The sequence below is a fragment of the Macaca thibetana genome, chromosome 10 (genome assembly GCF_024542745.1).
Source record: "Macaca thibetana thibetana isolate TM-01 chromosome 10, ASM2454274v1, whole genome shotgun sequence".
NCBI lineage: Eukaryota > Metazoa > Chordata > Mammalia > Primates > Cercopithecidae > Macaca > Macaca thibetana.
In genome coordinates, this window is record NC_065587.1 from 43,920,768 (window position 1) to 43,946,235 (window position 25,468).

The 25,468-nt window shown below is 42.5% G+C and overlaps 1 protein-coding gene across 1 annotated transcript; it reads left to right on the plus strand.

Annotated features, from left to right (window-relative positions):
- Positions 1-3,320: 3,320 nt before the first annotated feature.
- On the plus strand, positions 3,321-11,338 carry CBLN4 (cerebellin 4 precursor). Its single transcript, XM_050745304.1, has 3 exons — positions 3,321-4,959; positions 7,979-8,095; positions 10,023-11,338. The coding sequence occupies exons 1-3, from the start codon at positions 4,669-4,671 to the stop codon at positions 10,218-10,220; spliced, it is 606 nt and encodes a 201-aa protein (XP_050601261.1). The 5' UTR covers positions 3,321-4,668; the 3' UTR covers positions 10,221-11,338.
- The last annotated feature ends 14,130 nt before the right edge of the window (positions 11,339-25,468 follow it).

The following is a 25,468-nucleotide window of genomic DNA, read 5'->3' on the forward strand; positions in this document are numbered from 1 at the left end:
TCAACATGACTCTGGAACTTTCCAGACTACGTAAGTTCTCACATATTGGTTGTTCATGGAGACTTTTTCTTCTTAAGCTACTTACTCTCCCTCAAAAAAGATCATTTGCTTGGGCTGATAACTATCATTATAAAGAGCAAAGGGTAATTAAGCAACTCAGTGGACCTTTGTCTGGGTATGATGCAAGCCTCACTGCGCTCTCTCTCTCTCTTGATTTTCCATCTTCTGCACGATTGACCTGCGGCTGTCTCTGCTACATGATGCATGGATTCTGCTTTCATTCAACCACAGTGAGGCCCTTAGAGCTGAATACCTTGTGTGTGTCTGTCTTTGCCTTCTTAGAAACATTTTCTTCACAATCAGAAAATAGCTCATAGATCCTTACTGTCTTGGGCTTGCTTAAAACTTGGTTTCGCTAAAGGATGACTGGACAAGCAGTCATTGAATTTACTGACCTCAGAAGTATTGCTTTCCTATGCAAGGACAGTTTAGATTCTAATTTACTTTAAAGTTAAGCCCAGCTGCAGAGAACTGAAATGCATTTCTGCCTCATTTCTAAAGGTCTAGCAAAAAAAAAAAAAAATAAATAAATCCTAGGCATCAAATACAATATGGGAATCTCAGAAAGGGAAAATATTTGGGTCACAGCTAGGTCTTCTAATAGCATATTTTCAACTGGAAAAATACGAGAAAAAGAAAAAGAAAAAAGAAACAGATCTATGCTGTTGGAGAGAAACTTAAACTTGGTCTTGTTTCTTTTCTCCTGGGGATGCTGGGGCTGGAGTAGGGGGTGAGGAGCAGGTGATGCCTCCTTTCCCAAAATGTTGGAAAAGAATTTCCTACAGGAGGAGATTGGATTTGTTAGTCTTTTAGTAAGCCTTTTGTGGTATGGTTTCTGGGACAATGTTCTAACGAGGATTCTGGATGACAGGGAGCAGCATGTTACTAAAACTAGCTCAAGGGAATTGAGTTTTTATTTCAAAGACATAGGAGGATACCAAGGAACCCAAGATTAGGAGAAAATGTTTCTGGAACTCTTGTAAGTAAGAGTTCAGAAATGGCGATTCACTATTCACTCCCTCTACTTCTCAGAAGTGCTCATGCTCCAGAATTGGCTTCTTTCTACAAGTGTGGCCAGTCCTCTGGTTTATTCAAGTACCTCTTCTGCTTCAGCTTCCGGGTGACTCCTACATGACCACATCAGTTTGGGAGACTACAGACCTTTTCTCTGCAACATGTAGTGCTTACTGGAAGCTATCTCGATGTCTCATTAAGATTGTAGAGAGAAAATCTGGCAGCCCCAAGTCATCTGGCCAAGTTGGGCCATACAAGTCTTGGACTTCTGGTATCAAATGCATTGACGGTCCTAGAACCCAGGGGCTATCCGTGTTTAATCAACTGTTGTGGGAATAAGAGTCAGGACCCTCTGAACATCAGATAACTTCTCTTAGCAGGGGCCCACAGAGAACGCTGTGTTCCTCATCTTCAGAACACTTTGAATAGCAGAACATCCTTTAGCAAGGAACCAAGACTCTTATCCCCAATTACTGAGGAGGCTTTGAATTTAAATTTTACTGAGAGAGACTCATTTAAAGCAGTTTATACTATAATATGAATGATAATTACCTTCTATCAGGAAGCATTCAGTCATTTCTCAATGAGTTATTGAGTCTTTACTATGGTCACTATGCAGATTTTGGGACTAAAAATGAATATTTTTGGTGAGAGAAGGAACAAGTTTCTTCAAATCTCAGTTCTTCCTGGCAGGAAGTGCCCGGATAAGAAAAGGATGTAGACAGAATATATCGGAATTGGTGAGGAAGATAGCTTATTTTCTATTTAACAATTCAACAGAGTCTTTTAGTCTTCTTTTTTTTCTTTTTTTGTCAAACTTCTCCCAGCCTGAAATTGAACAACCAAAGTTCTAGTTATTCAACAACTGTCCCAGACAAGGAAGGCGGGGTGCTTACCCCTACAGGAAATAAAAGGAACTAGATTAAACTCAGCACCCGCCCTCAAAAGACTGCATCAAATGAGAAGAAATTGCGCTGTTACCCAGGCAGACATCCCTGAAAGCTAGAAGAGAGTTACAAAGTGCAGAGTGGGATCAGGTGAAGATTGTGCTGGGCTTAGGGTGGGGCATCAAAGCTGGGTAAATGGTGACCATCTTTAGAAGGCACTAGTTCACCTTGTTTGGTTGTAGCTTAGATTGGCAACATTCAACGTTTTAACAAATAGCATGGCACTAGCACCTGCCAGTCAGAACTGATACTGGCCTGTAGTCTCAGCTACTGGGGAGGCTGAGGTAGTAGAATCGCTTGAGCCCAATAATTTTGAATCCAGCCTGGGCAATATAGTGAGACCACCCCCCACCCCAAATAAAATCATAAAGTCAAAACACCTGATACTGGCCCCACTGGAGCAGAATCTGAAGGCCCGTGTGGCACCAAGTATTAACACTTCAGTTGAGAGATTATAGGGAGGTGAGGGTGAGGGTATTCCTCGTAGTGTCTTCAGTTTTAACAGTTGGAGCTAGTGCTTATACCTCAATGCCAGGCCCTTCTGAAGGAAGGGAAAAAGGCTGGAGACGAGGTTCACCTTATGTTGTGGAGGGCTGGAATGCCACGCTCATGAGAACATCCTTCACTCAGGAAGGAATGGGAGTCGTCCATCCCAAGGACCTCCCTCAACAAACATCCCATCCGTTCATAACTAGCCAATGCAATTTTAGGAGCTCCGAATGCCTGGAGGGGATACTGTTTTGATTAAAGACACCATACGGTGTCTGCCCTCTGGCAGCTGGAAGTCTAGAAGAAATTGAAGAAGGGGCGCCATGACCCCAAAGCATCACAGAAGTGGAAAGCTGGCGGGGTAGGGTAGGGAGGACCTTAGTTAACGCCGCGCAGCCCTCTCAGAGAGGGTTAGTGACTGGGCCAAGTTCACGCAGCCGGGTCCGGACAGAGACAAACCTTCCTTCCCCGTGGTAGCTGCGGAAGGGGAAGGGAACTCTTGCAAATCAGAGGCCAAGATGGCAGTGGAGTGGCACAGGGGGCGGGAGGCGCATGCAAAGGGGAGAAAAATGCTGTATTCTTAGGAGTGGGTTTGGCTTTATTTTATTATTTTTTTTTAATTGTTGTTGGCACGGTTTCGGAGGACTTATTCTTGCTGAGTTAACTCCCTCTCTCACTCTTTTTTTGGCCATGCCTGGGGAGGATTCGCGGTGTTGGGGGAAGGCGCGCCCCTGCGGCTTCTGAGGCTCATCTTCCCGGAGCGGAAGGAAGGAATCAGGCACCTCCTCCCAGCCGCCCCCACCGACTCTAGTCCGCCCCGAGGCTTCCCTGAGCTCGCCAGGCCCCAGGGCTGTGTGGGGCGGGCTCCCGGCCAGGCGCGGTCGGGACGCCCGCCGTTCCCCAGGTTTGGAGCAGCGCGCAGCGCGGATCCGCGGCGGCTCATCCATCTTCGCGACCCTGCCTGGCAGCGCCGCGCTCCGCTCGGAGGGCACTCGGCGGCAGAGTCCCGCGATAGGGAGGGGCGAGGGGGCCCGCCGCCCCCTCCGCGGATCCAGATCCAGCAGGAGAGAGCGGGCGCCGAGCTGGTGCCCTCGCAGGGTCGTGGGCTCCTCTCTGGGCACACAGCCTTTACGCCACGCGCTCTCAGGGGCTGAGTGGCCTCGAACCTTGCCAATCAGCAGTGCTGGGCACCCCGCTTGCTCTGGGGTGCGTTAAACGTCAGGAGAGAGCTGCTCAGATGGGGTCACCAGACACCTTCTCCCCCTTTTCCCGGAGCCCGCGGGTTGCGCGATAAGCCAACCCCAGCCGGACGCTGCGCTCCTATAAATAGAGCGCGTGTGCCCGCTTCGCGCTCTCCGAGCTGCGCGCGAGGAACGAGAAAGTTGTGCGCAGGGACTCGGGGCGGGAGGCCAGGCAGGAGAGGACCCCGCCGGACCAGCCGCCCTGCACGCTGCGCCCGGCGCCCTGGACCTGATCCTGTGAATCTGCGCTTTCTGTGCGAGAGACTTGGCTAGCCGCTGCCTCCCTCCCTACCTCTGGGTGACACCAGGTTTGGGGGAATTTTTGACCAAGCGAAAGTGGGAGTCGCTGGCGTCCTGGCCATGAACACAGCCTCGCGTTCTTCTCAGCCTGGGAAACACCTTCTGCCTCTGTAACTCGTCCCTGCCGCAAGCCAGACAGGACTGGCACCCGCGCCGCTGGGCAACCGCCACCCTTGTGGCTTCTCTTTGAGTCCTCTCTTTTTGTTCCTGCTCCGTGGTTTACCTGGTGGTGCTTGAGTTTGGGGTGAGAATTTATTATTATTTTTTTGCTTTGAGGTGTGAATGTGAGGGTTTGATGACTTTTAGATGTCTAGGAACAAGATCGGGTGCAGGGGCCCCAGGCAGGGCTGATTCTTGGGTGGAGGAGGGTAGGGTAAGGGGTTCTGCATGAGCTCCTTAAAGGACAAAGGTAACAGAGCCAGCGACAGAGCTCCAGGGGAGACTTTGACTTCAAGCCACAGAATTGGTGGAAGTGTGCGCGCCGCCGCAGGCGCCGTCGCTCCTGCAGCGCTGTCGACCTAGCCGCTAGCGTCTTCCCGAGCACCGGGATCCCGGGGTAGGAGGCGACGCGGGCGAGCACCAGCGCCAGCCGGCTGCGGCTGCCCACACGGCTCACCATGGGCTCCCGGCGCCGGGCGCTGTCCGCGGTGCCGGCCGTGCTGCTGGTCCTCACGCTGCCGGGGCTGCCCGTCTGGGCACAGAACGACACGGAGCCCATCGTGCTGGAAGGCAAGTGTCTGGTGGTGTGCGACTCGAACCCGGCCACGGACTCCAAAGGCTCCTCTTCCTCCCCGCTGGGGATATCGGTCCGGGCGGCCAACTCCAAGGTCGCCTTCTCAGCGGTGCGGAGCACCAACCACGAGCCATCCGAGATGAGCAACAAGACGCGCATCATTTACTTCGATCAGGTCAGACCCGGGGGGACGCGAGCACCTAGGGGGCGGGCGGTCTCCAGGCACCTCAGCTGCCTGCCCAGGCTAAGCTGGACCGGTTGGGAAATGGGGAATCATATAAAGCACTCGCCTTCCCAAATATGCCTGGGTCTGAAACTTGTACTGTCTCTCTTCCTACCCCTCTCACCAGCCCCGGCTCCTATTCCTTCCGGGCCCCTAAAAGAGGCTGCTCCGACCCGAGGGGAGAGGCTTGGGAGCCCAGAGCCGGGCAGCGAGAGCTCAGGGCAAGTTGCGAGCAACAGGTCGGCGGGAGCCGAAGGGCACCTGGTCCCTGGACGTCGTGATCTCTTGACTAGATCTTGGTCCCCTGGCTCAGACTCCTCTACGGGTGCCGCTGAGGCTGCTCCCTGGGTACCTTTGCGGGACAGGATAAATGTTTGATTTGTTTCTCCCAGGTAGAGAAGCTTCTCTCCAAAGAGAGCCCCGGGCTTCCACACTCTGCAGAGATCGGGCTGGTGGCCGCGGAGGCCGGGAGGGCAGGGCTGGGGGTCAGATCTCGCTTGCAGGTTCCACTGTTCGCGTGCCAGGCGCCGCTGCCACTGCCGCTGCCTCGGAGTAGGCAGCAAGCCCTTCTCTGGTACTTAGAGAAAAGTTGCGGAGGAGGGAAGGAAAAGGAATTTGGCAACTGTGCTGAGCTCCCGTAGGAAAGCCCTTGGGAGCCGGTTCTCGCTTCCTGGGCTCCTGTCCTTTCAGAGAATTGCAAATAACTGGGGAAAGACGGACTTTGAGGTTGATGAGAGTAGGGGAAGAACTGACGGAAGCTGTAGCTGCTGTTTAGCGACCTGGTGCTCCGTGTTTGGCATGATGAAAAACCCCAGGATATCAGCTTACATTTAGCAAGGGGTGTTAAGGAAAAAAACTGTCCTGGGAGTTTTAACTTCAGCCCCAACAGTATCTAGAGTCTTTTTAAATTCCAAATTCACAGTTCGCAATTGTATGCAAAGCTACAATGTGCAGGGGGCACAGGTTAAGTGGTGCTGCAGGATGTGCCAGGGAAAGCACGAGGTGACATCTGTATTCCTTGCTTAATTTTTGCTAACTAATGCACTCTCCAGCTGGCCAAAGACAGAGAATGCCTCTCTAGGGGCTTAGTATTTGATAGCCATAATTTTTAAAGAATTAAGTAGCCCCATTTGGGGTTTCGGTGCAGTATTTTCCATTTTGATGGAAATAAAGTCTAGCACCACCCCTAGTTTGTATTTCAATGCTTTAATTAAATGTTGGAATACTATGGGCATTGCACTATCCTCTATACAGGGTGTTCTTTTCAATGACCTTTCCATCAGTTAGAAGAGGAAAAGGGTTTGTTCTTCTGTTCAGCGAGCCCTGCATCTTAGAGACAAGAAGACACATTTAGTTATAAATCTTGATGTACCTGGATGCTGCAATTACAAATATAGAGTCAACATCCAGTTTTACAGGTAGCCAACACTCATTAGCTATTTTTCATTATTGCTAGTGAATTATGCTACTTGTATCTGAATCAGGAAGTTACCGCTAAGCACCTCAAATTATTTTAATTGTGCTTGAAAAAAATTTCCTTGCAAAGCCTCTGTTGGGGATTATTGCACAGCTGGTGACTTGTTGAAAGACCATCTATCATCAGGTCACAAAAAAATCTGATGCTTAGTTGGAAGAAGGCAAAATCTCAGAATGAAATTACACACGTACATGTATTTTAAGTTAGGTGTTGACGCTGATACATCTGCTTGACTGTTGCTACATTCTGGTATGTTGCCCAGAGGTAATAGGACATTTTTAGGGAATTATGCAAGAGGCTTGCAAGTGTGTTAATATTGGCAAGAATGCAGTGTTTGAAGGAGATAGTAGCAGATTGCCATTGATATATGAGAAGTATATCTTTTTAGGGACATCTTATTATTTCCGAATGCCACTTACAGGCATATTTCTTGGAGAGAAATGGAAGAAACCCTAGTTATTTTAACAACCATCCTCTATCCCAATCCCTCTTTCTCATAGAAAGAGATTTACCCATGTGACATTGCGAATTTAGCTTAAGAGGTCACTTATTAAAATTTAGAGTTAATTTTATAACCAATAGAACTATGCTGAATATTTTGGAATACAAAATGCATTGTTGCTTTCTTGGGAAACAGTTTCTATTTTCACTTTTGAACCTTGAACTTCAAATAAAGAGCAGATGATTGAGAGGAGGTTAATGGACAGCCCTGGCAGGAACAGGGAAAGCCACCTATTTCATAGTTTATCCTTCTTTATGCTCTCCTCTTTGGCAGCCCCCAAGGGCTGACTCATTGCCACATTGTTGTAATTAAGGCCTAGCTGGCATAGGAATGAAAAAAAAAAATGGCCACAGATCTTAGGAGGGGTGCGGCTCAGAGAAGGGCCAGGCATTCAGATCACTTTTTGTACCAGCTATTCAGTGTCAAGGATTATGGCACATGGTGGAGGGGTACCCATACCTCTGAGGTGTGTCCAGGGAGGCTGTGGAGAGCTCACAGATGCTGATTGGCTGGCTTGGAAACGTCACCTCTGTACATTGCAAAGGCTTGTAGAAGGTGGGAATGTAAACACATGGCAGATGCCTTTTATCCATTTCTCAAGGTAAAGCTAATATTTATAAGCCCTCAAATGTTAGCTCGATGTTTCCAGAGCCATTGGGCCTTGCTGGAAATTGAGACATGAATACAAAGCAGTTACTTTATTTATTCTTATATCATTTAAAAGACAGAAGAACCTTCTAATATTCAAGTCAATTTTCCAAATCAGTTAAGAGGAAAGAAATAGAACTAGATGTTTTATTTTCTGTGATTTCTTAAGCTAGTTGCCAAGAATAAATGAATGAACAAAAGAAAAGAAGGAAAGAAAGAGGAAGGAAGGAATGAAGGAAGGAAGGAAAGAAGGAAGAGGAGAGGAAGAGAGTGAGAGGAAGAATTCATTTTAGTCACAGAAGAAAATACAATAACTTACTGTTATTTATTATTCTTATTTGTAGATCCTGGTGAATGTGGGTAATTTTTTCACATTGGAGTCTGTCTTTGTAGCACCAAGAAAAGGAATTTACAGTTTCAGTTTTCACGTGATTAAAGTCTACCAGAGCCAAACTATCCAGGTGTGTGTTTTGACCCCTTCCATCCATACTCCCAACCAACTGTGCTTATCTTTAGTGGGTTATGTATTTAAGTATTTATCCAAAGTTGTCTTTCCACAATAGACATAAACAGCCATCTTTATCATTTATTTTAAAACCTTAATTTCTAATTTTTTTCTTTGTAACATCCATTAAGATGTGACAAAAAGCATATAGAAAAATAAACAATTGAAGTTATTACCTTAATAACAATCAAACATTTTTTAAAAATCCATGGTTTAGTAAAAATTCAGTGACACAAATCTCTTTGTAAGATCATGCTTTCATTTAATGCATGTACAAAAATTATTTGAATTTGTAAGAAAAAAAAACTTGTAAGACGAATAGAGCTTTTCAGGTACATACTAAATAAATAAAACATTTGCTATTTTTTAAAATTATGAGATACAGCTAAAGAGTAAGAATAAGTCTATGAAGGAGCAACTATTCAAAATACTTTTTTAAGAAAGGGTGTTCTATGCATATGCTTGAGTTTATCCTCAGTTACTCTGATGCTAGTGAATTCTTATCAATTGCAGTTCCACAGTTAAAAATATATTTTGTATTCTGCTTTCTAAGACAATGGGCTTGACCTTACACTCAAAAGCAACAGTGGAGCTAGTTCCGACAATATTCCAATATGCTAATACCAAATGACACAAATACATGTGTATGGAATTCTAGGATAACCTTTTATCTTATGCTCAGTATTTACATTATACATTATGTCAATGTGAATGATAGATTACTCACTTATCTATTAATACTTTTACATGTCCTAGTAAATGGATGAATGGATCAGCCTCAGATTTAAGTTATTCCATATGACTTCTAACCTAAAAAAAATCTAGAAAATAAACTTACTTCCATGGAAAAGCTTTTCCCAACCTCCAGTATTTAGAAATGTATGCAATGTTTGACACAGTGTAATCAAAATTGTAGAACAGAAAATAGTTAATACAGTTTTGAGTGGATTCTAATTATCACTAAAATCTCTAGTGATAGTGGTGATTATTATTTTTTATTTTTTGGTTTTCCTCTGAGATAGGGTCTCATTCTTTCACCCAGGCTGGAATGCAGTGGCACAACCATTGTTCACTGCAACCTCAAACCCCTGAGTTCAAGCGATCCTCCTGCCTCAGCCTTTTGAGAAGCTAGGACTACAGGTGCATGTGACCAACCAGGCTAATTTCTAAATTTGTTGTTTTGTTTGTTTTAGAGATGGGGTCCTGCTATGTTGCCCAGACTGGTCTTGAACTCCTAGCTTCAAGTGATCCTCCTGCCTTGGTCTCCCAAAGTGTTGTAATTACAAGCATGAGTCACTATGCCTGGCCTGATGATTATTTTTAATGCTTGTTTCCTATCAGGGAAAACAGAAAAAGAAATCAACACACACAGACACACGTATACACACACTTCATTATTTCAAATGATTTTCAGTAGTATGCATGTTACAGCTGCACAAAAACTCGCAAGGATGTTGGTAGGATTGGGTTGTATCTGGGTTTCTTAGGTCAGTGGGCACAAGGTCTCTTTTACAAATGTACTGGGAAGCCACAAGCCTGCTTTATTTCCAAAAGATTTTTGTTGGGTGGAAGAGGTAAGTAAAGCAGTAAGCTTAATTTATGTGCTGAAGGGAAGCTAGTTTTCACTAGGTTGCTCTCCATAGATGTTATTCTTTTGTAGGAATTTAAGGAAATTCCAATGAGAAAAAAAAAAGATTTTAAATCAGTTCAGCAGACATGCAAAGTATGGCCCCCACAATAGGCTAATTTGAAAGGAAGGGAATATATTTCCTGAACATCAGGTATTTTACTGGGACTGTCATCTTAGACATTATTTCTTCTCCCCAGTAGATGTTTTGACTTTAAAGATAACTTTTCAATTATTATTATTTTTCTTCTTCTAGGTTAACTTGATGTTAAATGGAAAACCAGTAATATCTGCCTTTGCGGGGGACAAAGATGTTACTCGTGAAGCTGCCACTAATGGTGTCCTACTCTACTTAGATAAAGAGGATAAGGTTTACCTAAAACTGGAGAAAGGTAATTTGGTTGGAGGCTGGCAGTACTCCACATTTTCTGGCTTTCTGGTGTTCCCCCTATAGGATTCAATTTCTCCGTGGTGTTTATCCAGGTGAGGGATGACCCACTCCTGAGTTACTGGAAGATCATTTTTTCATCATTGGATTGATGTCTTTTATTGGTTTCTCATGGGTGGATATGGATTCTAAGGATTCTGGGCCTGTCTGAACCAATACAAAATTTCACAGATTATTTGTGTGTGTCTGTTTCAGTATATTTGGATTGGGACTCTAAGCAGATAATACCTATGCTTAAATGTAACAGTCAAAAGCTGTCTGCAAGATTTATTCTGAATTTCATTTCCCGGGATTACTGAATTCGTTACAGATGTGGAATTTTATTTGTTTAGTTTTAAAAGACTGGCAACTGGGTCTAAGCATTAGAAAACTCTAAAGTTCTGACTTCAATCAACGGTTAGTGTGATACTGCCAAAGAACTGTATACTGTGTATTGATTATATCTGTTTTTATTCCTTTGGAATTAGTTTGTTTGGTTCTTGTAAAAAACTGGGAATTTTTTTTTTCAGTAACTGGCATTATGTGTTCTCTTAAAATAAGGTAATGAATGGCTTGCCCACAAATTTACCTTGACAATGATATCATCAACATGACTTATCTCAAAAAAAAAAAAAGAATGCTTCATAGTTGTATTTTAATTGTATATGTGAAAGAGTCATATTTTCCAAATTATATTTTCTAAGAGGAAGAATAGATCATAAATCTGACAAGGAAAAAGTTGCTTACCCGAAATCTAAGTGCTCAATCCCCGAGCCTCGGCAAAATAGCTCCCCTCCGAGGGAAATCTTATACTTTATTGCTCAACTTTAATTAAAATGATTGATAATAACCACTTTATTAAAAACCTAAGGTTTTTTTTCCTTAGACATGACCACTTTATTAACTGGTTGTGGGATGCTGTTGTTTCTAATTATACCTATTTTTCAAACCTTCTGTTGTATTTGGACTATCATCTGGTTTTGCCTTAACTCTTTAAATTGTATATATTTATCTGTTTAGCTAATATTAAATTCAAATATCCCATATCTAAATTCAGTGCAATATCTTATTTTGTCTTTTGTATAGGTCATATGAATTCATAAAATTATTTATGTCTGTTATAGAATAAAGATTAATATATGTTAGTTGAATTGTTTTTTTTCTTTCTGTTTTGGAAGTATGTATTCTACATGATTTATTTCCTCTTACTTTGTCTCTTCCTAACCCTTTCTTCCTTCTTTGCTCCTTTTTTCTTTCTTACTTCCTTCTTGCCTTCCTTTCATCCTTTCATCCTCTCATTTCTTTTTTCCTGAAGTTTAAGAAGAAAAGCTTTCTGAATTTTCAGGTAATGTCCTCTGAGCTGATATAGGAAATCTTTACTGTGTTTAATTTGTTCAAATGTAGGAATTGCAAGCTTGCCAAAAGAGAATCAATGAACTTAGTAAACTCTTCTTTCAGAAGGGATGATTGTTAAAAAGTTAAAAAAGATCCCCTAAAATATCAGGAGGATGCTCAAGGTATGAATGAGTAGTGATGAGTTTAAAGACCAATATTTTCATACTGAAGATTTGAGGAAAAGTTCTGCCCTTTTTTCAACACTAAAAGACAAACAGAGGATCACAGGCCTCTTCTTAGGAGGAATTATTATTACACCTGCCTTGTTTGGAGATTTGGCTCAATTTCCTGGTCTTTAGTCCATTAAAACAATTTTGGGGCGTGGGGCAGGAGGCTTTTGTACTTAGTGGCAACAAGCAAGGTGTTACAGGGAGACACATGCAGGCATGTCTTCCAGTATAATGGTGTTAATTGCCAAGTCAAAATATTCATTCATCACCAGGAAGACTCCTCTTTCTCTGAAAAAAATTATCTGCAGATGCTGGCAATGGATCCTCAATATTTTGCTTGGCAAGTTGCTGGCTTCCTGTCAAACACCTTTCCTCCTGTGTGATTTTATAATGTAAAAAAAAAAAAAAAAAAAAGTATTGTGCAGAGAAACTAAATAAAAGGGGCATTTTCTAAATGTGAGTGGAATTCTCTTTAAATGGACCTGCTCTAATGTAGACTTCCGCCGGGTTCTCTGTGTGCAGAATTTGTATGTATGCATTGCAACAGGTGAATCCTGCTTGAATAAATACAGTTGGCCCTCCATATCCGCAGGTTCTGCATCTGAGATTCAACCAACTGAATATCAAAAATATTTGGGAAAAAAAAATAAAAACAATGTAACGGTAAAAATAGTACAAATAAAAACCAACATAGTATAACAACTATTTACACAGCAGTACATTGTATTAGGCATTATAAGTAATCTAGAGATGATTTAAAGTATAATTTACATAGATTATGTGCACATAATACTATGCCATTTTCTATAAGGGATTTGAGCATCTGCAGATTTTGGTGACCTCAGGGGGTTCTGGAACTAATTCCCCACAGGTACCAAAGGATGGCTATAGACTATCAGTCATTGTTTTGGCAAAATGGCCCCAAAGTATTTAAATTACCAATAGAAACCTATGATGAGAGAAAGTTCGGTGATTATCAAAACAGATCAATCCAGAAATGTTTTTTATAAACATGATTGTGGCCGTCCTTTGGGGTTTGCCCCTTTTTAATTGATTTTTTTCTGAACATAAAAGAAAATTGGCAAAGGGTTTGTATCTACTCCTAAGGTTTAGTGTACATATTTTTAAACACAAAATCCATTTGAAACTTTCAAGAGAACTCCATTTGAAAAGGCACTGGGGCCGTGGCTATAAAATGTGGAAGGAAACCTGCCTTAGTGTGTCCCAGGTGGAGAGATGAAGTGAGAATGAGATCCTGAGATACACACTCTAAGCTGGTTCTAGAAAGTGAGAGCCACCACTGAACATAGTGGCTGGAAAAGATAAGACTGAGGGAGAGAATAAAAGCTACAAGGACCGCGCGCGGTGGCTCACGCCTGTAATCCCAGCACTTTGGGAGGCCGAGGCGGGCGGGTCACGAGGTCAGGAGATCGAGATCACGGTGAAACCCCGTCTCTACTAAAGACACAAAAAATTAGCCGGGCGAGGTGGCGGGCGCCTGTAGTCCTGGCTACTTGGGAAGCTGAGGCAGGAGAATGGCGTGAACCCGGGAGGCGGAGCTTGCAGTGAGCGGAGATCTCACCACTGCGCTCCAGCCTGGGCGACAGAGCGAGACTCCGTCTCAAAAAAAAAAAAAAAGCTACAAGGCACAGAAGGATTTGGCCAGGATGCATGGATTTTGGACAGACATAGGATGGAATCCTACAATATTTATTTGCCAGCTCTGTGACCTTGGGCAGGTTCCTTCATCTCTCTCAGCTTTAGTTACTTCATTTGCAAACAGCAGGTAGGTGGTTGTTACCATGAAATAAGACCTGTGAAGGGCACACAGTAGGAGCTCAACTAAGGGCCTACTGTGATTACTAAAATTTAGAGGTCTAATACGGGCCAAGAAGGAAACAGACCTGCAGGAAGGCATTAAGATTGGCGTGAGGAAGGGAAGAAAACTAAATTTGAGTAGGATACATTAAAGAGAAGGAGGCAGTGGTGTCAGAAGTAGTTCCAGAAATGGAGCCAGATGCTCCCTGCGTATTCTATGACTCGAAAATGTTTTCAGAAATTGCTGGGTCCACAAAAATGCTAATTGAACACAGTATTTGCATTGGCCCTATCTGCTTTTGTCAATGCCAGCACCATCCCTTCCTTAGATGGTCCCTACCTCCTTTGACTCTTCCTTCATCTATTGATCAACAAATGCAAGCAATTGTCTGTAGCAAGCAGTTTCCTCCTGACAGAAACTCATGAAAACAAAACTGAAGGAAATAAAGAGCTTGTACATAGGATATCACTGATTCTAATAGCTTTCCAGACGCTTTCTGCGATCCCAGATTCTATGAGACCCTGATTGTCTAATTAGATTTGTGTTTTAGTTTTTTCCTTTTTTTTTTTTTTTTGACTTAAGGTTGTTTCCCCTTCCTTTCTGGATAGTTGAATAGCTGCATGTTTTCATTTTGCTTCTTTACTTATTATTATTATTATTATTTTTTTTTTTTGAGGCAGGTTCTTTCTGTGTTGCCTAGGCTGGAGTGAATATGGCTCACTGCAGCCTTGACCTCCTGGGCTCAAGAGATCCTCTTGCCTCAGCCTCACAAGTAGCTGGGACCACAGGGGCACACCACTACACCCAGCTAATTTTTTTTTTTTTTAAGATCAGGGTTTTGGTATGTTGTCCAGGCCAGCCTTGAAGTCCTGGGCTCAACAAAGTGCTGGGATTATATGCATATTTTCTTTTAGCCTCTGCTTTTTAGCAAGTTACTATTTGAATCTTGATATAAACATCTTAGCTAACGTCAATTAAATTATGCTTATTCATGTGTCATGCACTTTGCAAGGTAGAGTTTACGGAAGTGGCGACATCTCTCTTTTCCAGATCTCCCTAAATATCAAAACAAAGCTTGAATCTTCACAAGGAGCAACAGACGTTCAAATGTATGGTTTCACCTCCCCGTCTGATGGAAGACACTAGGCTTTATCAATTCATCTTTACTATTTAAGCCACCTGTCCTTTGGGTATAGCAAGGTCCCCAAATTGGTTGATCTAATGACATGAGAAGTAATGAAAATAGAGAAGGGTGAAAGCATGAAATAGCTGCTCACATTCAGAGTTGTGGCACTAACAACATTGAACTTTTGTCCTAAATGGTTTCCTTTGGTAGAGAGGAGGCTGAGATTTAAGAAGCTGGCTTCTCAATAGGTTACTCTCTCTTCTAATATAGACCTGCCTTTAACAGGGATTTCAAATATCTGAGAATCAAAATGTGCCTTTTTTTTTTTTTTTTGCCACCTCTGACCTTTCTGATAGAAAACAATTTCTTTGTGAATTTTACCCTGAAGTTCTATGTCAGCTTCTTAAATGAATATGCTTAAGAATCATCTGAGAATCTTGATAAAATGCAGACGCCAATGCAGTAAGCCTAGGGTGGAACCTGACAGCCTGCATTTCTTTTTTTCTTTTTTTTTTAATTTATTTATTATTATTATACTTTAAGTTGTAGGGTACATGTGCATAACGTGCAGGTTTGTTACATACGTATACTTGTGCCATGTTGGTGTGCTGCACCCATCAACTCGTCATTTACATCAGGTATTTCTAACGAGTTCTCCGGTGCTGCTGTGCCGCTGACCTGGGTCACACACGTTCAGTAGCAAGGACTTCCATCCCTGTTCCTTAAACCTTGTTACTCAAAGTGTAATCTGTGGAAGGTATCGTCCACATCACCTGGGGGCCTGTTAGAAACACCAGGTAGAGTGTAGACTCACTGAGACCTACTGAGTTGGAATCTGCATTTAACAGGATCCTCTGCTCTCCCTATGATTCTTAGGCATTGTGAAGTTCAGAAAGTTCTGGCTTTAAGTAAAACTCGAAGATGACCACCTGCCTCAGAATCACCCATGCTGGGCTTCAGGTAGGCAGCTGCTGCTAAGCAAAGTCTCCAGGTGATTCTTATAACCAAAATCTAAGCAGATGCATGTTGTTTTCTTTGCGGTGACCCAGGAATACAAGTGCTTCTATTTTCTCTCCTATTTTAAACTCACCCAGCCAAAGGCAATTAGCTGGAGGCTTTAATGCTGGTAAGCATGAGACTTTTTGTTGCTGTTGTTCTGTGATGAGAAAAGGCTCTAGGGAATCTTGCTAGTGTGTGCAGAGGACAGACTGCAGGAAGACGCTAACTACACAAAAGATTTGGGAAACCCTCACACGGAAACACAGGTAAGTCACTCACAGAAAGTGACCATCTTGTGAAGAAAGAAAATCCTTAGTGACATTCCTCATTTTGTCAGCATTTGTTCTGAAGCAAAGATTCAGGCATATTTTGCTTTTCTTTGTAATTGAAATGCCCCTCCTTCAGGGACTGCAATACCTTTATCTTAGTACACTTGGCATTTGGCTTCAGAAGACATTGCTCAGTTGACAAAAGGGTGTGTGAGTGTGTGTGTGTGTGAGAGAGGGAGAGAATATATTTAGAAGGATTGATGACACCAGCAATTTCTCGGCAGCCAGTCTGTATGTTTAAAATTCATCCAAGGGCAGAAGCCTTTCTTGATATTTTTTAGGACAATTGGTGATAATTTACAATAAGAAAATACATTGTCATAGGTACTGAACTAAGACGGTTTTTATTTCCGATGAGGTTACCTTTAGAACATTAACTTTGACTTTCTGACTTTCCAAGAACTGGGAGTTTTGAGGAAACCCTAGTGGACACTGGTCTGGTTATTCCCAGGGAGGTTGAGGGACTCCTGACAATAAACGCTTTATGCTCATAGTTCGGAGTAAGGGAAGCAAGTTTTATGTCTCTCTCTTTTCTCTTTCTGCCGTTTTTCTATTTTTGTCATGTTTCAGCTTTGATGTCAAGATGTAATCAATAAGTAGAGGAAAATGTAGGGAAATTAATGCAGATTGGGTGACGTTTTTCACAATCCTTAAAAAAAAATATTTAGGACAAGTGGAAAAAAAATGGCTTAAAATGATCTGTCCACCCAGTGGAATCATTTTATGGTTTTCTTTCATAGCATTCCAGGGAGAGGGAAAATGAAAAAGCAAGAAGTGGCTGGGCGCGGTGGCTCACGCCCGTAATCCCAGCACTTTGGGAGACCGAGGCGGGTGGATCACCTGAGTTCGGGAGTTTGAGACCAGCCTGGACAACATGGAGAAACCCCGTCTCTAGTAAAAATACAGAATTAGCTGGGCATGGTGGCACATGCCCGTAATCCCAGCTACTTGGGAGGCTGAGGCAGGAGAATTACTTGAACCCAGGAGGCAGAGGTTGCCATGAGCCGAGATGGTGCCATTGCACTCTAGCCTGGGCAACAAGAGTGAAACTCTGTCTCAAGAAAAAAAGAAGCAAGAAGCAGATATAGAACCCCCTTTGGGGTGGGAATATAGTGTGGGGTGTGCACCCAATGGGGCTAAATGTGGTTAACTTGGAAACAGACTGTGGTGTGTGTGAAGATGGCCATCCAATAACAAGGCTGTATTGTCCTGGTCACAGTGTCACCACACAGGAAAGAGGATTGCTTACCATTGGCCAAGCAATCTAAGAAATGTGTCTTCAGATCAGAAAAATCTTTAGGCCCTTAGTCATACAAAAAACTCTTCTTATATTATGTAGTCCACTGTTTTGACTGGACAGTTACCCTGTTTAATCAATAATGAGGGCCAGTCTGAATGATTCAGCTCTCAGGATGGAGTCGGGGGACTTTGATTATTTTCTGTATTTCCACAGATGGATCCACCTTCCTTTTTCTGTGTCATGCGAGGCTATTTTCTTCTACATTCCTTTGCCTTAGCTATTCAAATTACATAAACAGTCACGAGTGATTCTTTTAAAACAGCTTTTACTTTGAGTGTTAGCATTTTTAACACCACAGTGAAAAACTCATGATTTTTTCCTCCAATGTAAAAAAAAAATGGAGTAAATACTAACATAAGAAGCATTTAATCAGAAAAGTCACGTACAAAGATACAAAAGAAATTCCACAAAATAACCTCAGAAAAATAGTAATGATAAAACTTCACTGATATCTGACATGAAAATTCAATGGAAAGGAGTGAAATTGATTCTGGTTCTGTGTGATTTTTTTTCCTTCATTCTCTGAGTGTTAAGGTCAGTTCTCTGCAGGTAAAAGGATGCTGTAGCACAAGCAAAGATTTCAGCTGTTCTTCATTAGGGTGACTTTATGAACCACGGGTGGCATCAGAAAGTGTATTAGATTCTGCCTTTCCATTTTGTGGCTAGCCTGATTGGAAGGAAAAATGCTGCTGAAATAGTCTGGTAACTTCTCTCCGGGGAGAGGAACGCCCCACATTGTTTTAACTCGAGGAAGCTGTTTCTGAGCTTGGAACGAGGCCACATCTAGCGCTCTCTGCCTGAGGAGAGATCCTCAGAATGGAAGCCTCTAGAGGCTTCAAGATTTAGGAGCAACATTAGAAGCACCTGGGGCTGGTCTCAGAGGAGACAGGACTTCATTTGCCCTTTTTCCTTCTCAGGAGAAGATCAGACAGAAATATGGAATCCATAAGAGCCATTAAAACAGTCCTGTTTTGCAATATTTCCTTTTCTTTGATTGAATTGGTTGTTAAAAGGAAGACGTTCTTTTTTATTACTACAACTTGGCACAATGCCATGAGTTAAAGTTGAACAAGAATCACAAAGTCATCAATGATTTTCTAAGAGTTAGGGTCCAAGACTCTTAGGAATGAAATAAGTCAAGAACCTTCTCCTGGCATTTGGGCGCATTTTTTTTTAAACTAAAGAAACTATTACACACTTATTGTGCACCTACTATATGCCCCATCCTCTGGAAAGTTTGAAGTTTGAGTCTGCTTTTTCATCATTCCCAACCTCTTGATAAGTGCCTCTTTACTTTGTGGGTGGAAGTTGTGAAAAATTTAGAAAACAGAGCGTGGTGTTAGTGTTCACTGAGCCCAGTGATCTCAGCGTTTTGAAACAACAACCTGCTTGCTGTAAGTGACCTCCTCACTGCTTTCACCAGTGTCCTTTTAGCATCAGGCTTTGCTAAAACAGTAAAGAATGATACAGAGCTGCCATGTACAGTTGTGGGTGTTGTACACTGCATTATTCCAGAGGTGTGTTACTTCTTTCATAGACACCAGAGACTTTGTATAGTTGCTATCATAATTTTCTAGAAGAATCCATCAAATTGTCATATTCTAGTAAGTGTATTATGACCATCTTCTGATGGATGAAATTATCTTCAGTAAGGAGCTCCCTTTCCTAATTTGCACAAGTGCCTCAAGAATTAGTGGTAGTGTGGTGCGAAGGTGGAGTTCTGCTTTGCTAGTCCAGTTCATTGTGTCTGATTTCTAAATAATGCCTTTATTTATGGGAATTTGGGGCATCAGACCTGTAGACCACTGGGTCTGTGTACCCATCAAAGTTCACCTAAGCCAGTTTGGGGCTCAGGTCTCTGGTCCAATCCAATCCACAGAAAGCCCCCCTGCCCTACTTTGATACCAGGAGCTACAAAGTGAAGAGAACTATTTAATATTTCTCCTTGTGAATCAACCCACCCCTTGTGAGCCAAGAAACACAGCTTCCTTAAAAGTTCAGCAGGTTAAGTATTAATTCATAAATTTAGGTTTGCAAGGAAAATAAAGTTTAAAAAATTATGTATAACTCAATTTTATTTCTGCCTCTAAGCCCCCCAAGCCCTGCACCCAAATTTAGACTGGCTGATGGAAAATTTCTCCTCAGTTATTATTGCTTCCAGTCCATTCCCCCACAGATTTGGGTAACAGTTCTGGGATTGTAGGGATTGTGAGTAGGGGAGAGGCACACTTGGTTATGGGTTTAAGTAGATTATGGCTGAGGGGGCCGGAAGTCTTATCGTCTATTTGCTTTCTTCCACACATTTCTCTTGAGGAGCTGAGGACAAAGTAAGCTGCCTGCTTGAAACAATGGGGGAGGAAAAGGGGAGAAGGAGCATGTTCACTTTATCATATTACAGTATTCTCTCATCACATCGCCTTGTTGCCAGCCCATGGGGCTGTTTTGGTGGGTGTGGACAGTCCTGGCCATATGTCACACACCTGTGCACCCATTTTCCAACTTCCCAGCCCATTTCCAAGCCTTGGGACTCGCTGTTGTGCTTCCTGCTTTGTGCACATCCATATCTCTTTACTGCTAGCATCTGGGCTCACTGAAGTGAGGCGATGAAGGGTTAAGTTGCCTTGCAGAGCCCTCGTTTCGGAAAACAGTGCTCAGTGCAACTGAAAGGATTTCCCTTCTAATCCCAAGGAGGAGCATAGCTTCTGGAAGAATTGGACTCATGCTGGTCTTCAATCACTTGAATGAAGCTGCAGGGAGGAATAGGCAGATTTTCTAGGACCTGCTTCTAGAATGTTCACAAGGAATCATGCTGCTGTTGTGGCTTTGCAGGTTCTTGGAAAGTGGGGAGGAGTGAAGGTTCCTCCAGTTCACTCCTAAGCGACCTTGGCAAGTAAACTGTTGGATGGTGGTATCTGCTTGTCTATCTAAAAGGGTTAGCATGCTCTTTAGGCCACTGTGATGGCCCAAGCCTGTAATCTCAATACTTTGGGAGGCAAAGGAAGGAGGATTGCTTGAGGCCAGGAGTTTGAGACCAGCCTGGGCAACACAGAACCCCATCTCTACAAAATAAAATTTTAAAACAATGTTCTTTAGTTGTTTTTAAACTTGACTGTGCATAAGAATTATCTCTTGCTATCTCCAGAATTTCTGCTTCTATAAGCCTAAGATGGGTCCCAGGAAATCTGCATTTTTTTCCCAGCACCACGGAGGATTCTCACATTAGTGGTTTCTATACTACTCTTTGAGAATTACTATTTAAGTCAAAATGCATGCTGGGGCTTTGCAAACTATAAAGCACCACCCTTATGTGAAGAAGGTTGTTTTTAATATTATAATTGGGAATGATTGGCTTTTCCTTGCTCACTGTCTTTTTAATACAGCCACCAAGTTTGAGCCAAACAGATGAGTCTGAGCATGAGGTTGCTGTTTATATTTCTAACCTAAAAAGTCACATCTGTTGGAACAATTTTCATGACAGTTTATTTTTTCCTCCTTATGTTTTCTGAATTAACAAATTAATGTATGTTTGCTTAAAAAATTGCAAACCACACTGCCACGTGTGGGTCAAAAGCAGAAAGGTTATTCTCCCTCTTCCTGCTGATTCCTGTGGGCTTGCTGACTTACTGGGTCCGTAGGGTGGGGGTCTGGGCCTTCAAGTCTCTCCTAGTTTTTGGTTTATCCAGATAACTTCAGAGACCAGCTAGAAAGATACTAAAGGTGTTCTAGAGTACATGTTCAAATATTGCCATTATTCAGTCCCAAACAAGAATTTGACTTTATCTTTCATTTAAAATTCATTTAAAAAATCTGCTTCAAATTCCACATAGGAATGATTAAACACTTGCCACAGTGTAGTCAATAAAAGCCTCTTGGTGCTGACGGGTTCACTGATGGGCGAGCACCAGAGAGCACCTGCTGCACATTTGGAATCTCAACCAAATGTTTCTCCCCAGCCCACCTGTCTGATTATGAGTGTTGGGACAAGAGAGGAGGCTTGTTAACAGTTCCTAGTCCTCAGCCCTGGAGAACAGACTGGAGGCCCCGAGAGGGTACCCAACCTCCCAGCTTCCGACCCGCTAGAAGTTCTTGCTGAACACATACAAGCCTTAAATTGCCCCAAGGATGGCCAGGAAAGTCAGTCTGGGCTGCCAGTGATTAGTGCTGGCAATATATGCAACAGCCTGCTCATTGTGAGGTTAAGCGTGGGAGAGCTTCTCCTTGGGGGATTCTCAAGATGCCTTCTGGGTAACAGGCAAAATTAGGCAAACCCAATACCCTAAGATGTGCAGAGTCACGCTCTTTCCCATGGATTACCCTGTCCTCGTCTTGTAGCTGTGTGAAGAAGCTCTTCGAGGCTGTGGCTGAAGAATCAAAATGCTGGGAGAACCCAAAAATTCACTGAAAACAAACAAACCAATTAACTCCTTTTGCAACACTTGCTCATCACAATTGGAATACCTGTTCATGATGGTGAATTTTAGATAATAAGACAGAAACAAAATTGTGGTCATACTTCCACCTCTGTAACTTTTCTTGTTCTGTTAATACATTAATATATTTTGTATCTTTTTTAGTACAATATAACTATTTCTTTTGTTATTTTGAAGCCATAAAAAACCCTTATACAAATTTCACTTATAGTGCTGTATTTTTTCCCTGAACCATTTAAAGGTGTGGCCCCTTGTTCTCCAACTTTAGTATGTATTTCTTACAAACAAGGTTCATCTACAGAGCTATGATGCAACCACAAATATCAGGAAATTTACATTGATGCATTACTATCATCTAGTCCTCAGACTTTATTCCAATTTTACTGATTGTCCTAATAATGTCCTTTATAGCCAAAGGCTCCAGGTTCAATCATGTGCTGCATTCTGTTGTCATGCCTCTCGGATTCCTTCAGTCCAGGACATTTTCTCTGTCTTTGACTGACACTTGTGACCTTGACACTTTTGAGGGCTTCAGGCCAGGGTTTTATTTTGTACTACATCCCTCACTTTAGATGTTTTCTTATGATTGAATTCAGGTTATTTGTCTTTGCCAGGGATGTAGCAGAAGTGATGCTGGCTTGCATCCTAGCAGGTGGCACACAATTTAAATGTGTCTGCATTACTGATAATGTTCCCTGTGATCATTAGATTAAAGTGATGCCTACCAGGCTGGCTCACGATACTTAACTCTTGATCCTTTCAGAATTAAGAGGCATTTCGTGGGAAGAAGATTTGCGATTATGTGACTATCCCATGAAATACTCTCACAGATCTTTTTTTTATGCCTATATGTACTTCTGGTTTTTGAGTTTTATTCATTGGTTTTTAATGCATTGCTGTCATTATTTACTTAAATGCTCAAATTGTCTCCTGTTTGGTCATGTTTTTTAAAACATGTTTCCATCACTTTTTGAGCACTTTGTTGCTTTTTTGCACGAAACAATGTTCTAGGTTTAACTTGTACCTTTTCTTCCCCAGCATGAGAAAGAGCCATCTCCAAGGCTCTGTTTTTTTTTGCTTTGTTTTGTTATTGTTTGTTTTTTGTTTTTGTTTTTTAGTAGGTATCGGTATTTAGAAGCCAAGATCTGGGAGCTAGGTGTGCTTACTGCTACCAGTAATGATGTTGCTAAGCATTCTCAGAAGACAAGCATATACAGAATATAAACATTTATAATACATCGATGTATCTATCAAAAAGTATGAATTTATTGTGATAACCTTCAATTCCAGTCAAACAACACAGGTTTTATTTTCATTTTCTCGTTTTCCATAGCTGTATCTCACTTCACTGAGAATGAAAAACCTGGCTATCGTGGTTCTTAATTTACTTATTGATTATTCCTGGATCTAACCAGTCTCCTGCTGCTTCTACTGCCTATTTCCTGTGTGGATGGCTTCCTTACTTCACTCAGAATCTGATGTCTCATGCTGGGCTGTCCCCCCAACTCCCCATACCAGTGTGGAAGTTTTTGCTACCCCACTCGGACTCTACACCTGGCATGGGGTTGCTTCCCCCGTGTGAACTCTCTCCCCACCCTTGGGCTTCTTAGGCTTCTTGTCCATGTGGATGCCTTCCTTACCCTGCTTGGGCACCAACAATACAATGGCCCATTGCACACACCCACGCTCACAACCCCTCCACACCTACCTTGCTTGTCTCAGTCTCCTTGCTGTGTCTGAGTGATAAATGCCTAAATCATCGTTCATGTGACTTGGTTCAGAGGCCAAATGGTCACAACTCATGCTGCTGACTTATTTGACCAACCTCTTTAGATTTAAGTCTCGTAACACCTCATAATGCTTCTATTATCTGGCTTATTTATCTATTGATTGACTTTCTTTTGTCTGTCTCCCCCTTTTAAATATAACCTCCACCATCAAGTGACCTTGTTTTTCTTGTCACTGCATGTCTTGATATAATAGGGAGTTATATCTGTCAGGATTCTCCAGAGGAACATATCAAGATATTTACTTATTGTAAGATACTGGCACATATGATTATGGAGGCTAAAAGTCTCATGATCAGCCATCTGCAAGCTGGAGACCTGGGAAGCTGGTGGTGTAGTAAGAAGGCCCAGAGAGCTGGAGAGCTGATGTCAATTCCAGTCTGAGTGTAAAAATGTGAGAACAGGAGCATGAAGGGCAGGGGAAGATCAATGAGTGAATTCAACCTTCCTTTACCTTTTTGTTCTATTCAGGCACTGAATGGATTGGATGAGGCCCATCCACATGGCAGAGGGCCATCTGCTCTACTCTGTCCACCAATCCAAATGTTAATCTCTTCTAGAAACACCCTCACAGACACGCAGAAACAATGTTTAACCAGATAACTGGACATCCAAGTTGACACATCAAATTAATCATCACAGAAGTCAATAAATACCTATGATTTGAAGGGATGGTATGTTGAAGCCATTTGCCCACTTTGACAGAGTCATGTTCTTATTAGGTGGCCTTTGAGAATGAGATTGACACTGCCATTTGCAGTATATTTCTTTCTCATGGCAATCGTTCTTGCTATTCACCAAATACTTCTGGTTCTCTACCTCCCAGAAACACAGATAGGTCATATGATAAATTATGACCAAATGACATGCCAATAAAATGAGAGCAGAGGCATGGTGTGCTGCTTCCAGGAAGACATGTGTGCAATTTGCCTTGTTCCCATCCCTTTCTTGTGACCATAGGACATACTACAGTATCCTTCATCAGTCTGGGGATCTGAGTGATGGTAAACACAGTCTTCCCTGCTGACTTGTGTTGGGCAGGAAGTGTGAGAAAGAAACAAACATCTGATCTGTCCAACACTGAGATTTAGATTTTGTTGCTGCTGCTGCATTTCCTATCCAATCCCAATGACTATTTCTTGAAACAAAAACAAATAAGGAATCTTATTTTAGTGTTACACTTGACTTCTGCCTGTAAGAAAGTTCACAGATGAGCAGAATTTGAACTATGACCTTTGCAGGAGAGAGTAGCGAAGGAACAAGGGTGAATTGAAACCCACTTATCTCGAGGCACAAAGATCATTTCGATTAGGGAGTGCCATAAAACCTTACAAAAGATACACTAGAGACCTGTTCAGTATAGGCACACGATGGACTAGATGACCTGCCAAGCCTCTCATTTCCTCCTCTAATTTCTGTGATTATCAAAATGATGAAGTACTGCCAGTTCATTAAAATCCTGCTTTGAAGGCTGACCTTTGGAGCTTTGCACGTCTCCGTCTCCTTGCTGTGCCTGAGTGATAAATGCCAAAATCATCATTCACGTGACTTGGCTCAAAGGCCAAACAATCACACCTCATGCTGCTGGCTTATTTGGCCAACCTCTTTTAGCTTGAAGTCTCATCATCTCAGGGTTATTTCACATATACACTTATTTGTGCAACCAATATTTGAAGGAGCTGTGGCAACTAGATGAACATGACAAGACCTGTCTGATAGTAGGAAAGCCCAGGCTGGTGGGTGGGACAGGGAAGTTGTGCTTGAATGAGAAACTGCTCCAGGACTTCTGCCTCAGTCACAAGTTGGGCTGTGCTGGTCACCTTTTTTGTGTATCATACCTTTTCTCCAAAATCAAATATTTACATTTTCTAATCATAAAGGGTAGAATTGGGAGGCTTTGTTCTTTTCCTTAAGCTTTCT